The sequence below is a fragment of the Cannabis sativa genome, chromosome 2 (assembly GCF_029168945.1).
Source record: "Cannabis sativa cultivar Pink pepper isolate KNU-18-1 chromosome 2, ASM2916894v1, whole genome shotgun sequence".
Taxonomy (NCBI): domain Eukaryota; kingdom Viridiplantae; phylum Streptophyta; class Magnoliopsida; order Rosales; family Cannabaceae; genus Cannabis; species Cannabis sativa.
In genome coordinates this window covers 25,651,040-25,666,969 of record NC_083602.1, presented here as the reverse complement: position 1 = coordinate 25,666,969, position 15,930 = coordinate 25,651,040, and the positions used below count along the sequence as shown (strand labels likewise).

Sequence of the window (15,930 nt, the reverse complement as noted above, 5' to 3'; positions counted from 1 at the left end):
TCCAGGACATTGGCAAAGTTTACCAGTATCGGATGCATGGAGTATGCATTGGAATGGACCGATATTGAACTTTGAATTAGATTTTGAAACTTACCGTAAACATCTATTCAATTCAATATCATAAGTTGATCCTAGATCACATGATCGAAATCCTGATATGGTTAGGCTCAATTTCAAGAGTGTTATTCGTGTTCTTTGATTTGTTAGTTAAGCCTAGTTTTGTATCAGGGTGATACGTACATTTTGGGAACACGGTAATATAATTGAGTGGGGGAGCGCTAACATAAATATGGAATCTATAGCTTCTATTTGGCAAATAGAAGTAAAGGATGATTTCCTTCGAGCTTAACCAAACGAAGATAAATGGTGGAGATCTCATTTCACTTAGGTGAAATATCATTTATACAGGGTTAAGTGTTTTAAGGATAAAATACATTGTAGGGTGTTACGGTAATTTAATCCTGTACAGTGTAAATCATCTATATAGAGGATCATTGATCACATTAGGGTTATAACAATGGATAACTAGTGACGTGTCTATATCGTGGAACATATAGAGCGTTTCTATATGACTGAGAGTGCAATTCCAAGTTCTAAGTGTGGATTCAATGAGGAATTAATAAGTTAGGGAATTTACTTGGTAAATTCGGTTCGACTTATTGGAAGCTCGGTTATATAGACCCATGGTCCCCATACTAGTTGAGGCCATACTGCTTGTAAGACTCAGTTAATTGATTTTAATTAATCAATTATAATTCTAAAAGTTAGACTATGTCTACTTTATGAATTCTCACAGTTTAAGGATGAAATCGTAAAGAAAAGGGTTTCTAGGTTTAATTATTAATTGAGAGACTTTGCATGTCTAATTAATAATTATTTTAAATGACAATATTATTTAATAATCTATTTTAGTTATTAAATAATTAGTTTTGGCATTTAAATGATTAGAATTGGAAAAATGGCATTTTTGGAGAAATTGAAATAAAATTGAGGAAACTGCAAAATCCAAGTGAGGCCCATTTCCCTCTATGGCCGAGCACTCCTTTGTGTTTCCCAATTATTATTTTTATTTTTTAATTGTCAGGTAATTGCTAATCAAAGCCTAGCTATAATAGGAAAGTGGTGAATCACACTAAATAAGGCAGTTAATCAATTACACAGTGAAAGAGGAAACTGTTTTATTTGGAAAGTTGTGCTCTTCCTTCTCCCTATATAAAGCAACCTTTGTGTCTCTTCTCTTATGCATGATAAGCCACGAAATTAAGAGAGAAAAGAGAGAGAATTTTCGAAATCCTTGTGAGATGAGTAGTGCCCACACACATCAAGTGGTATCTCAATCATAGTATGGAAGACTATGGAATTTCTGCATCAAAGAAGGAGAAAAGAAGATCCAGGTTCAGATCTTGGTGATGCTCTGCTACAGAAAGGAATCAAGGGCTAGAGATCTGAACGGAAGGAATCATATTATTCCGCTGCACCCACTGTAAGGTTTTCTAACTTTATATGTGTTTATTTTCATTGTTTTAGAATTCATATTAGGTTGTTAATCCAACATACTTGTTAGTAAATCTAGATCCTGGTAAAATAATTTCCAACACATCTATCATTAAATATCTCGAACCCACAACTGGAGATGTATTTACAGCACGTTTTGTTGATTGTCATTTTGATGAGACAAGTTTCCCAGCTTTAGGGGGAGGGGAAAAGAAACAGCTGGAAAAAGAAATTATATGGAATGCACAATCATTATCTCAATTTGATCCTCGTACAAATCAATGTGAACTTGAAGTTCAAAGAATAATTCATTTGCAAAATATTGCAAATCAATTACCAAATGCATTCACTGACCCAAAGAAAATTACAAAATCACATATTCCAGCTGAAAATGCTCCAATTCGAATTGAAGTCCCAGAAGGACAATTAATTAATGATTCTAAAGCACGTTTGAAACGTGGTAGACCAGTCGGTTCCAAAGATAAAAATCCTCGAAAAAGAAAGGGAGCAAATAATCAAGATGGCCCTAATGAAGAGGCTAAAAATTTCGAGGAAGATGTTGACATAAACAAATCTCTTGAAGAGATTCAGGTACCTGAAAATATTAGCAATAATGAGATCTCAATAAATTATGTCAATACAAGAAAAGAATGGAACCGACTCGAAGTAATTGTCGACAATATTTTTGCTTATAATGTAGCGCTAGAAATTATGAATGAAAACGAGGATCTTGAACCTAAATCTATCAAAGAATGTCAAAATAGAAAAGATTGGCCAAAATGGAAAGAAGCAATTCAAGCAGAATTGAATTCACTTGCTAAACACAAAGTATTTGGACCTATAGTCCAAACACTTGAAGGTGTGAAACCCGTTGGATACAAATAGGTATGTTTACGTAAAAGAAATGAGAAAAATGAAGTTGTGAGATACAAAGCAAGACTTGTAGCTCAAGGTTTTTCTCAAAGGCCAGGTATTGATTATGAGGAGACATATTCTCCTATGGTGGATGCAATAACATTAAGATATTTGGTTAGCTTGGCTGTGAGTGAAAAACTCGATATGCGATTAATGGATGTAGTCACAGCTTATTTATATGGATCACTAGATAGTGATATTTACATGAAGATCCCTGAAGGATTTAAGATGCCTGATGCATATAATTCAAGCAATCGAGAAATGTGCTCAATTAAATTACAAAGATCATTGTATGGATTAAAACAATCAGGACGCATGTGGTACAATCGACTTAGTGAATATTTATTAAAAGAAGGATATAAAAATGATCCTATTTGCCCATGTGTTTTTATAAAAAGTTCAAGTCCTGAGTTTGTTATCATTGCTGTATATGTTGATGATTTGAATATTATTGGAACTCCTGAAAAACTTTCAGAAGCTGTGGAATATCTAAAGAAAGAGTTCGAAATGAAAGATTTAGGAAAAACAAAATTTTGTCTTGGTCTACAAATTGAGCATTTAAAATGTGGAATTTTCATTCATCAGTCAACTTATACTGAAAAGATTTTGAGAAGGTTTTATATGGATAAATCACACACATTGAGTAGCCCAATGGTAGTTAGGTCACTTGATGTAGAAAAAGATCCTTTTCGACCTAGAGAAGAACATGAAGAGCTCCTTGGTCCAGAAGTACCATATCTTAGTGCAATAGGAGCATTGATGTATCTTGCTAATTGTACAAGACCTGATATAGCTTTCTCTGTCAATTTATTAGCAAGATTTAGTTCTGCTCCAACATATAGACATTGGAAAGGGATTAAGCACATACTCCGCTATCTCCAGGGTACTATTGATAAAGGATTATTCTATTCTAATAATTGTGGGTCACAACTTATTGGCTACGCAGATGCAGGATATTTATCTGATCCACATAAAGCCAGATCTCAAACTGGCTATTTGTTCACTTGCGGTGACACTGCTATATCTTGGCGATCCACAAAGCAAACTCTGGTGGCTACTTCCTCAAATCATGCTGAGATACTTGCAATTCACGAGGCAAGTCGAGAATGTGTTTGGTTAAGATCAATGACACAACATATTCAAGGAACATGTGGATTAACATCTAATAAAGAAGTACCAACAATTCTCTATGAAGATAATGCTGCTTGCATCGCTCAACTTAAAGGAGGGTACATTAAAGGAGACAGAACTAAACATATTTCACCAAAATTCTTCTTTACACACAATCTTCAAGAAAATGGTGATATCGATGTTCAACAAATTCGATCAAGCGATAATCTTGCAGACTTATTCACGAAGTCATTACCAACATCAACTTTTGAGAAGATGGTTCACAAGATTGGAATGCGTCGATTAAAGGATCTCCACGAATGCCAAAATGAGGGGGAGTAATTTCATACTGCACTCTTTTTTTCCTTGACCGAGTTTTGTCCCACTGGGTTTTCTCGGCGAGGTTTTTAATGAGGCAGTTATTATAGACATCCAAGGGGGAGTGTTATAAATAGTATTAATTATGTGGATGTCCAAATCTTTTATTTATTACCATTAATGTAATCAACATTTCCTTTTTCTTAGTTTCCCTTTCTCTTAGTTTCTTAATATTTGACTCTTGTATGTGTATAAATAGGAGATCACCTATTGGAATAAAACACTTAGAAAATTCTCATCTCTTCTCTATTTTCTTTCTCTAAATTATAATATTACATAATACTAATATTTCATAATATAAGGCATGTTTTCTTGTACTAATAAATATTGTAAGTATCTTTCCTTATTATTTGTTCTAATCATTAATATGTTTTCATCTATGTTAAAGTTATGTTTTTTTATTTTCCATATCAGTATGTTGATCATATTTGTTGTTATCTTGTTCCTGTCTGATTTTTAGCCCTTCTACAGAGGGCTTCTCAAGATGGAGTGAAAAAATGGATTAGCAGAGTTATTTGATACACTTAAATATCGACTAGGTTTTGCTTTGTTCTATCTTCACATCCTACACCAGCAACTCTCTATCTGACAGAACGTTGTAAATGGGCCTCAAACATTAGCTTTACTATTTAAATGATCGATCTCTTTAAACTGTTCTAGTTGAATTGGTGGACATTCTTTTCTTGTTCTCTCAAAATGCTAACAAACATTAGCTTTACTTATAAGTCGTAAGATAATGTTTGTGTTATGTTTATGATTGTAGGTGTATTTTCTGACTAGAGTTATGAGTGTGGAGGTTAGGGTTGAAGCTTTCAATACCTTAAGAAATATAGAAGTGATATTTGAATATATTATTTTACAAACCCTCTCAAAGAAACTTCTTAAAATTGTTAAATAAAGAAATTGATTAGTCGGTGGTTTCGTGAGCAAATTGAAATATTGGCATCAAGTGTCGCTGAAGCTTTAATGAGGATGAATCTACTTCTGAGGTAACATTTTCTTGTGTTTTCCAAGGCATTAGATGTTTACTTTAGATTGATTATGAGTTGTGATAGTGACATTGGAATCACATATACAATGAACCAAATATGATACGACCACCTCACCAAAATTAATGGTTCTCATGGTATGTTATCATTCTTAATTTTTAGGGTAAATACCATTTTGGACCCTGTGTTTTGCAAAAGTTACATATTGGACCCTGTGTTTTGTTAAATGACAAAATGGACCCTGTATTTTCTAAAATAGTAAAAATAGGACCCTGAGCTTAATTTTTGATAAAAAAATTTTTAATGCAACCAACTTGAAGACAATGCTTAATACGAACAGATGCAAAAAATGTAAACAGTTTTGTCATAGCACTTTTAGATCGGATTATAATTAAACTTTATTTTGACAAAAAATCAATTCAGGGTCCTATTTGTACTATTTTAGAAAATACAGGGTCCATTTTGTCATTTAACAAAACACAGGGTCCAATTGGTAACTTTTGTAAAACAGAGGGTCCAAAATAGTATTTACCATAATTTTTATAGATTTGCATTGATCTTGTAATGATAAAGCTGGTTGATTTATATATGTTTTTAGGGTTTGTTGTCAGTTATGTAATAGTATTTGATGAAACTGGTTTTAGTTATCAATTATGCTTTGATACTTTTTTTGTTTGCGTATTAATTTTTAATTTGTTCACTTTACGTAATTGGTTTTTGTATTTTGCTGTAATAGGACTACTTTATTTTTTGTAGTGTTTTGTTTATTTTTTATTTTAAGTTTGGCTTATTATTTTTTATATGGTCGAAACTGATTTTATAGGTTTTGTTATGATTTTGTATGAGTTCACATATTTTGTTATGATTTTTTATACGGCTAAAACCAATTTAACAAGGTTCGAAACTAGTTTTCACAGTTATATTTTGTTTTAAAATTTTTGTTGTGCAATGGGTGTTGTTTTGATTATATTTGTGAGTATTTTTTTTGTGTGTGTATGCTTTTTTTTTTTACTAATAAATCTGGTTTCAGTTATCTTTGTTTTTTTATCATTTATGTTTTGTTATGATTTTTTATAAGGTCGAAACAGGTTTTATAGGGTTCACCAGTTTGAAAATAGTTTCACAGAGTTTACAGGTTTTGAGGCTTTTGTAATGTAGTTGCTCCAATTTATGATGTTATTCTATATTTTTTATTTAAGGTTTTTTATTATTTTATTTCTAGGTTCGAAACTGATTTTCATACTTATATTTTATTTTTAGATTTTTGTTGTGTATTGTGTGTTGTTTTAATTATATTTGTGAGTTTTTTAATTTGTTTTGACTGTGTGTATGTTTTTTTTTTTCATTTGGTTGTTTGATGAACTAGTTTCAATTATCTTCATTATTTATTATTTTAGGTTTTGTTATGATTTTTTTACGAGGGTTTACAGGTTTGAAATGTTGAAAAAGTGTTGGTTTGGTATTTCTATTGGAGCACAAAAATTTCTAACAGTCAAAAGCTTATCCTTTCCTACCTTGCTTCAATGGAAGGTAAGAAATCAACATGTGATAATACTGTTGGGTTTTATGCCCTAAATAAAACTCTATTTCAATGTAATCCATTTTATTCAACATCAATAAAGAAACAGAAGTATTTTTCATTCATTTGTGTATGTTTTGGTTCACCTTATCAATTGCTTGACTATTTGATTTATAAATTCATCTGAAACCCTTTTCACATACTTGATCCTGTTTATTGTGTTGTCAACATATTGGAAAGTAAACATGACTATGTGAATAAAGTTTCCTAGATTTATCAGACACAGGGTTTTACTGATATGATAATCTACAACAGAGTTTACTTGCATTTGGAGAAATGTTATGTTTTTTCCAGAGCATTGGTTAAAGTAAAGCTCAGGTTGGGTGCATGGAGTATGCATCGGAAGGGACCGATATTGAACTTTGACTTAGATTTATTAAACTTACCGTAACATCTATTCAAGTCAATATCGCCTAGTTGATCCTAGATCAAATGATCTTAATCCTGTTATGATTAGGCTCAATCTCAAGAGGCTATTCGTGTTCTTTGATTTGTTAGTTAAGCCTACTTTTAGGTCAGGGTGATACGTACATTTTGGGAACACGGTAGTGCAATTGAGTGGGAGCGCTAACATAAACATGGAATCTATAGCTTCTATCTGGCGAATAGTAAGTAAAGGATGATCTCCTTCGAGCTTGACCAAACGAAAATAAATGGAGTACTCATTTCACATAAGCTGAAATATCATTTATACGGGGTTAAGTGTTTTAAGGATAAAATACATTGTAGGGTATAACAGTAATCTAATCCCTTTACAGTGTAGATCATTCATATAGAGGATCATTGATCAAATTAGGATTATAACAATGGATAACTAATGATGTGTCTATATGGTGGAACATATAGAGAATTCTATATACTGAGAGTGCAATTCTAAGTTCTATGCGTGGATTCAACGAAGAATTAATAAATCAGTGAATTTAGGTTATAAATTCTTGATCTGCTTATTGGAAGCTCGGTTATAAAGACCCATGGTCCCCCCACTAGTTGAGATAATATTGCTTGTAAGACTCATATAATTAGTTTTGATTAATCAATTATAATTCTCAAATTAGACTATGTCTGTTTGTGAATTTTCACTAAGTAAGGGCGAAATCGTAAAGAAAGAGTTTTAGGGGCATATTTGTTAATTATGATACTTTGTATGGTTCAATTAATAAATATGATAAATGACAATATTATTTAATAATTATTTATAATTATTAAATAGTTAGAATTGGCATTTAAATGGTTGAATTTGAAAATTGGCATTTTTGAGAAAATGAGATGTAGAAATGATAAAACTGCAAAATTGCAAAAAGTGAGGCCCAAATCCACATAGCCATGGCCGGCCACTTTTATAGGCTTTATCATCTGATATTTTCATTATTTTAATGCTAAATAATTCAAACCTAACCCTAGTGGAATGCTATAAATAGATAGTGAAGGCTTCAGGAAAATTACACTTTTCATTCAGAGAAAAACCTGAGCCTTCTCTTTCTAAACCCTAGCCGCCACTTCTTACTCTCTCTTCTTCCTTGAAATTTCGAACCACTTAGTGATTAGAGTAGTGCCCACACACAGCAAGTGATACCTCAATCATAGTGAGAAAGATCGTGAAGAAAGACATTCAACAAGAAGAAGTTTCAACACTAAAGAAGGAGAGAAAGAGATCCAGGTTCAGATCTTGATAATACTCTGCGACAGAAATGATACAAGGGTTAGAGATCTGAACGGAAGGAGTCATATTATTCCGCTGCACCCAATGTAAGGTTTCTCATACTTTATATGTGTTTATTTCATAATCGTTTTAGAAGTTCATATTTAGGATGTTAATCAACATACTTGTGAGTAGATCTAAGATCCTGGTAAAATAATTTCCAATAAATACAAGGGTAAGAATTGTGATATTTTGTGATCTTCTATTTTTTATAATAGTAAAATTTATATTTGTTGGGTTTTTGTGCCCTAAATAAAACCCTTTACAATCTGATTGGCTATCAATATAAGAAATTTGAAGTGATTTATGTTTGCATGAATTTTACACATTAATGGTTTAATATGTTTATTACATTTACACACAAAATCAGTTAAATCCAGATCATATGTTTATTCACAATTACAGTGTCGTCAACACAGTGGAATGTGATTGTGATCATATGAATCAAAAGACTAAGTCCCTATTTCATCAGTGTTTTGGATTTACACTAATGTGATAATCAGCGATGATGTGTACTTACACTTAAAGTAAGTGTTATGTTCTTTCCAGGACATTAGTAAAGTATACTAGTTTCGAATGTATGGAGTATACATTGGATTGGACCGATATTGCAACTTAGTTAAGATATTACAAACTTACCGTTATATATCTTTCCAAGTCAATATCAGTAGTTGATCTTAAGATTAAAAGAATCTAAATCCTGATATGCTTAGGCTCAACTCAGGAGTACTATTCATGTTCTTTGATTTATTAGTTAAGCTTACTTTTGGGTCAGGGTGATACGTATATTTTGGGAACATGATAGTATGATTGAGTGGGAGTGCTGAACATAAATATGGAATCTATAGCTTCTACTGGTGTATAGAAGTCAAGTGATTATTCCCTTCGAGCTTAGCAAATAGAAGTAAATGTATGAGCTCTTGTTTAACTGACTAATTATTAGATCACTAAACACCATTTACAAGTAGCTAAGTGTTTTAAGGGGCAAAATACATTGAGGGGTGAGAACTGTAAAATTATCCCATCTCGATGTAAATCATCTATATAGAGGATCTTTGATCACAATAAGATTATAACAATGGTTAAATGAGATAGCATATCTATATCGTGGAACATATAATATGCTCTATATAAGTCTGAGAGTGCAATTCTAAGTTCTAAGAGTGGATTCAACAAAGAATTAATAAGTAGGAATTTACTTGGTAAATTCGGTTCACTTATTGGAAGCTCAGCATATAGATCCATGGTCCCCATTCTAGTTGAGAACATTCTGCTTGTAAGACTCATTAATTGATTCGTGATTAGTCAATTATAATTCTAAAGTTAGACTATGTCTAATTTGTGAATTTTCACTAAGTAGGGGCGAAATTGTAAAGAAAAGAGATTCTAGGTTTATTTATTTATTAATGGACTTTATATGTCTAGTTAATAATTAAATTAAATGACAATATTATTTAATAATCTATTTTAGTTATTAAATAATTAGTTTTGGCATTTAAATGGTTAGAATTGGAAAATTAGCGTTTTTGAGAAAATAGAAATAAAATTTATTAAAACTGCAAAATCAAGTGGGGCCCATTCTATACACCTTGGCCGGCCACTTATTGTGAAATTTCAAATTGATATTTTCATTATTTAATGCCAAATAATTCCTAACCTAAACCTAGTAGTTGCCTATAAATATAAAGTGATGGCCCAGTCAAAAACATGCTTTAATAACCTTTTTTGACAGAAAATTCTCTCTTCAGAAAAAACTGAGCCTTCCCTTTTCTATACCTTGGCCGAAACCCCTCTCTCTCTTTTCTCTTCCTAAATTTTGACCCTAGTGAAAGAGTGAGTGCCCACACACAGCAAGCAGTAACTCAATCATAGATTGGAAGATTGTGAAGGATCAAACTCAAAGAGAAGGACATTCGGGCTCAAATCTTGATTATACTCTGCGACAGAAAGGATACAAGGGTTAGAGATCTGAGTGGAAGGAGACATTAATTCCGCTGCATCAATGTAAGGTTTTCTTAACTTTATATGTGTTTATTTTATCGTTTTAGAAAGTTCATATTTAGGGTGTTAAACAACATACTTGTGAGTAGATCTAAGATCCTGGTAAAATAATATCCAACAATATTAACATATATTTTCTTATGTTGAGATATAGATTTTTATGTTATTGTATATGAGATATATATACGTTGTATATGTATCAGTGTATATGTCATATTATTATAGTGATATATAATATGATATTTGAATATGTTACATGTTAATATGTATATGTTAGATATATAATATATAACATGTATATGAGTTATATTTATTATATATGTTGAATATATGATAATATATATTTATGATGAGAATATTTATGTATGTGATACATATATAATATATATTATGTGGAGATGATATATATTATGATGAGTATATGTTATATATATGCGATGTATAGTTGTGATGTAAATTAATAATGCGAGATATGTAACATGTGTAACTAATTATATTTAGGCTATGTTTGGTAGGAAGGAGAGAGAGTAGGATGGATGGAGAGTGTAGAAAAGATGGAGAGTAGGAGGGATGGAAATGATATTTGTTCTCCTTTGTGTTGTTTAGTATTAGGAGTATATAAGGAAAAATGAAGAGTAAAATAAATATTAAAATTACTATTTTATTATTTTTAATATAATTATATATTATTTTTTTCAAGGGTAGAAAAAAAAATTGTATAATTTTTTTGTCTTTTTCTTGAATTCCCCCATGTTAAGACATGTTAAGAGGGATTAAAAATAATGTGGTTGGAGGGAGACCCTCTCCCATCTCTCCTCTCACTTCTTCTCTCCTTCTTGCCAAACAAGAGGATTTTCCAATCCCTCTCTCCACCCCTCCCCCTCCCTCCTCTCCCCTCTACCAAACATAGTGTTAGTGTATATGATAATAATAATAGTGATAATGATGGAAAAGATGTATTCATCATTTTTTGAATGGAGTTTTGGAATTATTTTTCCATTAGTGGTTTTTATCTCATTTTATGAGATGAGAAAGTAAACTATGAGAGTTACACTTATAAGATTTGTCTTGTTATAGCAAGAACAAATGGATCAAAAGTGGATCCAAACTTATAAAATGAGTCATAATTGGAAGAGCAATTTTTAGACTCAAATCAAAGTAAATCATGGTGGATTCGAAAATTGTGAAAAGATAACAAAGTTGGAAAAGTAATTTTGAATCTTAAATAACTAAAGTGGTGAACAAAATTGATGAGAATTTTGTCAACTTTGGAATAATTTTGGGCTAATCTCAATGAGGAGACAATGTTAAAATTATGGGAACAAATCATCACATTATTTTTTAAATGGTGATGTGAGTTTGATATTTAATTTTGTTGAGAAAACTAAAAATGTCAAATGATATTTTCAAAGTGACCTTATAGAGTTATTTCAAGAGAAAAATATACAAAAGTGATATTTTATATACACTTTATGGTGGAAATGTGGGGGTGAGCCACAAACTTAATCAAAATGTGATAAGACATTGTTGATTAGTTATTTGATTTAAAACTCAAATTCTAAATCAATTTTGGTTATGTGCATAAGCAAAAATTTTGACATATTTTGGTGTCCAATTTTAGTGAAAATAATTTCAAGAATGAAATAAAAGAGAAATTATAAAAACAAAGTGGTCATCCATATTTTAAAATCAAGACATTATCTTGATAGTGATATGCACTACTACATAAATCACATTTAGCATTATTTGGAAAATAAGTGTTGGGAATTTATTTATTTTTCAAATTAGTAACTGTTATAGAAAAAGTGTTACTAATAGTATCAAATTGTAAATTATACTTTTTTAAAGAATAAATTTAAATATCCTATGCCAACACTTATGATGTAACAGTTGCTATATTAAAAAAATCCGTTGCTACTTAAGAAAAATATATATACCAATATATATAACTAGGTGAATGTTACGTGGCGAGCCACGTATTGTTAGTTTTATTTAAGGTTTTAATTTTTTTTTTTTAGATTTTTGTAAGTAGAGTGATATAATTATTTAAGGTTTCTCTTTCTTTACATTGTAAATTTTTGAAATTTGAGGCCCCACAAAGCTAATTTATCTTTTTAAAACTTTAATAAACAGTTTTATACATGTTGGCACTTGGCACCAAATGATACAATGCTTTTAACCAAATCACATTATATGAAACTACTTGCATAGTAGATGTAATGTACAAGCTGCACTCTATTACTATTGAAAGACCATTAGGATTATGCATATTATCAATATCCCTAAGTGCGATTCAAAGATATTCGAGTACATAGAAAAATTAGTGTTTTGTGGAATGAGGTTCTTTCTATCTCTCTTGTAAGGGGATAATTTTTATTGTAACTTGTTCATCAAACGACCATTGCTTGGATGATATAGTTCCCTCCAATCCTAAAGAAAACTCTATCAACAAATGTGTTCCTTACGTGTTGGCTATCCCCTGAATCATAAAGGCAAGCAGAAACATCAAAATTTAAGAATTTTTTTATTTTTACACTTCAAAATAGTTTTTTTTGTCTTTTGCATTTTTACGAAATTCTATATAAAACCCCCCATAACCACTCACGGAACAACTTAAATTGCAACTAAAATCCACATAAAAACTACCTCAAAAATTACCGAAGCAACCCAAACTGTAAATTAAAAAAAAGTTAAAAAATAATATATGGAATAATTTTTCAAAAATTCATATGGCAAAATCATGTATAGATCATAATTTAGGAGCAAAAATCTTAAATAACCAATAACTTTCATTAACTTTCTAAATAAATATTCAATTCTTAAAATAATTACAAAAAGAAAAATTAGAAAAAGCAGCTCACATCAATAATGAAGCCTCATTTGCCAATGTTGTCTTTGTCTTTGCGGAGTTGTAACCTTTTTTATCTAAGATTTCATCATCTATGTCTCTATAAACCCAACTTGACAACTCATGTATGAAAATGGTTACAAATTTTATGATTTGGGGTTTCTTTTTTTTTTTTTTTCGTTTCTTAAAACTAACAACCCCGCCTAACCCTACGGGTATCGGGGAATTATAACAATTGTTACATAAGTACTCAGGAAAGACTCGAACCTTAGACTTCATGGACCTGAGTTTCTATGCTTAGGGAAGAGCTTTAGAAGCTTGATTAGCTCGTAAGTGCGCCTGTCCCGACCCGAACACAGGCATATATCAAGAGGAGTCAATCCATTCTGCACCAAACAACAAATTCTAACCATTAATCTTATGTTTGGTATGAAAGAAAGGAAATAGATGGGAAACAAAATGTAAGAGAGAAAGAAAGTTTATTTCTTTCTTGTTGTTTAGTGGACATGAAAGAAAGAAAATTGATTTATTGATGTTTATAAAACTTTTCATTCCATTTTTCTCTCCAAACTGGAGGAGAAAAATTTCGGTAGGCCCCACTTAATATTTTTCTCCTCACTTTTCTCTTGTCTCCATTTTTCTTTCTCACCAAACACTACCTTTTTTTTTCCTTTCTTTCCACTTTTCTTCCATATACTTTCTTTCCTCTCATTTTTCCTCCCTACCAAACAAAGGATTAAAGCAAAGAAGGATTCAGCCTGTGTTGTTACCTTGTTTTTTAATGTCTTATCAGCGCCTTTGATCAATAAGAGCTTCACAACATCTGTTCTTCGTGCTTGAACAGCGAGATGTAACGGTGTCCATCCATCCTAGTGAGTTCTCAAACACGAATGAAATCAAAATTTAACTTAATAAATCGTTTGAATATGCACAAAAAGTTGAGCAATAGCAAGAAGTATGAAGCTTACATTGTCCTGAGTGTTTATATCGACATTATACAAGAGGAGAATTTTTATTGCTTGACTCGAAGTTGTTCAGACAGCATAATGCATCAATGTCGCTCCATCCTGTTTTACACAAACCATAACCGAAGTAAATAAATAAAAGAAAACATGAAAATGGGCACTATATATGAAAACTCAAGAAACGAAAATAGTGTACAATAGCTTCTCTAGTTGATAGTGGCCACGAAACCTTCACCCTTTCTTCCAAAAAAGATAAAGAACATTCAATATTCAAAGAAGAAACCAAAATACAAGTCGATTTTCTACAGTTGCGTTCTAGACAAACCTTACTAAAGATATCTGTTCACCGATCCGAACCTTCTGCAAACAATTGCAAGAGAGGATTTTGAAAGTTGGGATTGTCGATTGAGGCCACCTGAGAAATTAGGAAAAAAGGAAACAAAGTTAATATCTACATCTAATCACAGTTGTCTCCCATTGTTCCACAGTAAATGTTTGGTATGAAACATTAAATTTGGGCAATATAGACGTTAGAGCACAGATGATGGATTTTTACTATTTTTACTTCGAAAAGGAATAAAATAGTGAAGAGAAATTTCCTTATTAAGTGTAGTCACCAAATTATCATTGTATGTGCCTATTAGATTTTAGTCAAGAATAAAAAAAAATCACAGAGACATGAAGGCTATGACTCACCATTTCCTGTAAAGTGCTGACTCCCATGAAATACATAAGCCTGCAATGAGAAAAAAGTTCTGATTTGATCAAAATATCTAATTTGCTTTAGTAATCTAACTGATTTGAAGACTCATTATTCTAAAACAAGGCTCAAGTATTTTAATAGTTTCAGCTGATCTTACAAACATCTAAAGGTCCATTTACATAGCCTTCTACAAGTAATGAATGAAAGGGAGAGCCTTGTGGCCCTTCGCGATACATAACACGAAACTCTTCATTGTCCTGCTTTAACTGTAAAAATATGAACAAATTCATTCATTAATTGCCAAAGCATAAACTCAGCAATTCACGAAAGTAAAAATGAGGCAAACTATTAAACTGAACAGCTTATGAACTGAACAATTCAGGCATTATAGTTCTCTCACTTCTCCAAATTATTGAATAGAATAAATGATCAAAAAGGAGTTAAATTATCTGAACTACAAGAGGAATGAATTAACAGCAAGAAACCATAGGCAGAGTAGATATCATACTTTCCATTCTGGATGAGATGCTGTGTCATGAGTTTTTGATCCCTCAGTGCCAACCTCAGAGACACTCCTTAACATGTCAAGAAAATTCGACACTTCACCGGTCCTCTTTTCTATTACCGCATCACTACATCCTGTAGAACTCAGAAAGGGCTGGTTATGGTGTTTGACAAATTCAACAAGTATGTTTCACTTTCATATTACTGGTTAGACCAATAAAACATAGCAAATGGTTATAATGTTATGAACCAAAAAAAACCAACCTTCGGTTTCTTTCCCTGAAGATTGTAGGATTTGATTCTTTACAAGGCTCTTAAGAGATTCAGCATCTGTTAGCTTGGGAGATGATAGTGTTCTATCTAGCCTCTCCCTATATTTAGTGATATTATGCCTTTTATCCATTTTTCCATAATGATTCCATTGCACTCAGATAAGATCTTTCATTCTTCAACGCTTAATGCTATTATGCTCTATAATGATTTATGGCAACACATATTCATAGACGTTTGCTTCTATTGTAGTTCATTGCTTCTACGATCATTTACGAAATTAAGAATAGGCATAAAAAGCACTGATGAAGATGAGTTTATTATATATTCACTATATCACAAACGAAAGGGTTTGCATCTTCCCTCAGAAGATAGTTCATAACAGCCTGTTTTTTCCCGAGTATTGCTTTGTGAATAGCAGTCCAACCATCCTACCAAGTAAGGAAATCGAAAGTTCTAATGAGGAAGAACAAGA

The 15,930-nt window shown here is 31.6% G+C and overlaps 1 protein-coding gene across 1 annotated transcript; it reads right to left on the bottom strand.

The window, feature by feature from the left end:
- Window positions 1-14,163: 14,163 nt before the first annotated feature.
- LOC133034895 (uncharacterized) lies at window positions 14,164-15,609 on the bottom strand. Its single transcript, XM_061110373.1, has 6 exons — window positions 15,450-15,609; window positions 15,190-15,320; window positions 14,839-14,947; window positions 14,675-14,714; window positions 14,304-14,393; window positions 14,164-14,218 (listed from the first exon to the last, which is right to left on the bottom strand). Exons 1-6 carry the CDS (start codon window positions 15,586-15,588, stop codon window positions 14,185-14,187), a joined length of 543 nt encoding a protein of 180 aa, XP_060966356.1. The 5' UTR covers window positions 15,589-15,609; the 3' UTR covers window positions 14,164-14,184.
- Window positions 15,610-15,930: the final 321 nt, after the last annotated feature.

What these genes read in the sequence shown, in the direction of transcription:
- LOC133034895 (XM_061110373.1), bottom strand. Translation starts at nt 15,588, where the DNA reads ATGGATAAAAGGCATAATATCACTAAATATAGGGAGAGGCTAGATAGA. An exon ending in AAATGGACCTTTAGATGTTT is followed by an intron (nt 14,715 to 14,838) that starts GTAAGATCAGCT and finishes TTCTCATTGCAG; the next exon opens with GCTTATGTATTTCATGGGAG. An exon ending in TCAGCACTTTACAGGAAATG is followed by an intron (nt 14,394 to 14,674) that starts GTGAGTCATAGC and finishes CTAATTTCTCAG; the next exon opens with GTGGCCTCAATCGACAATCC.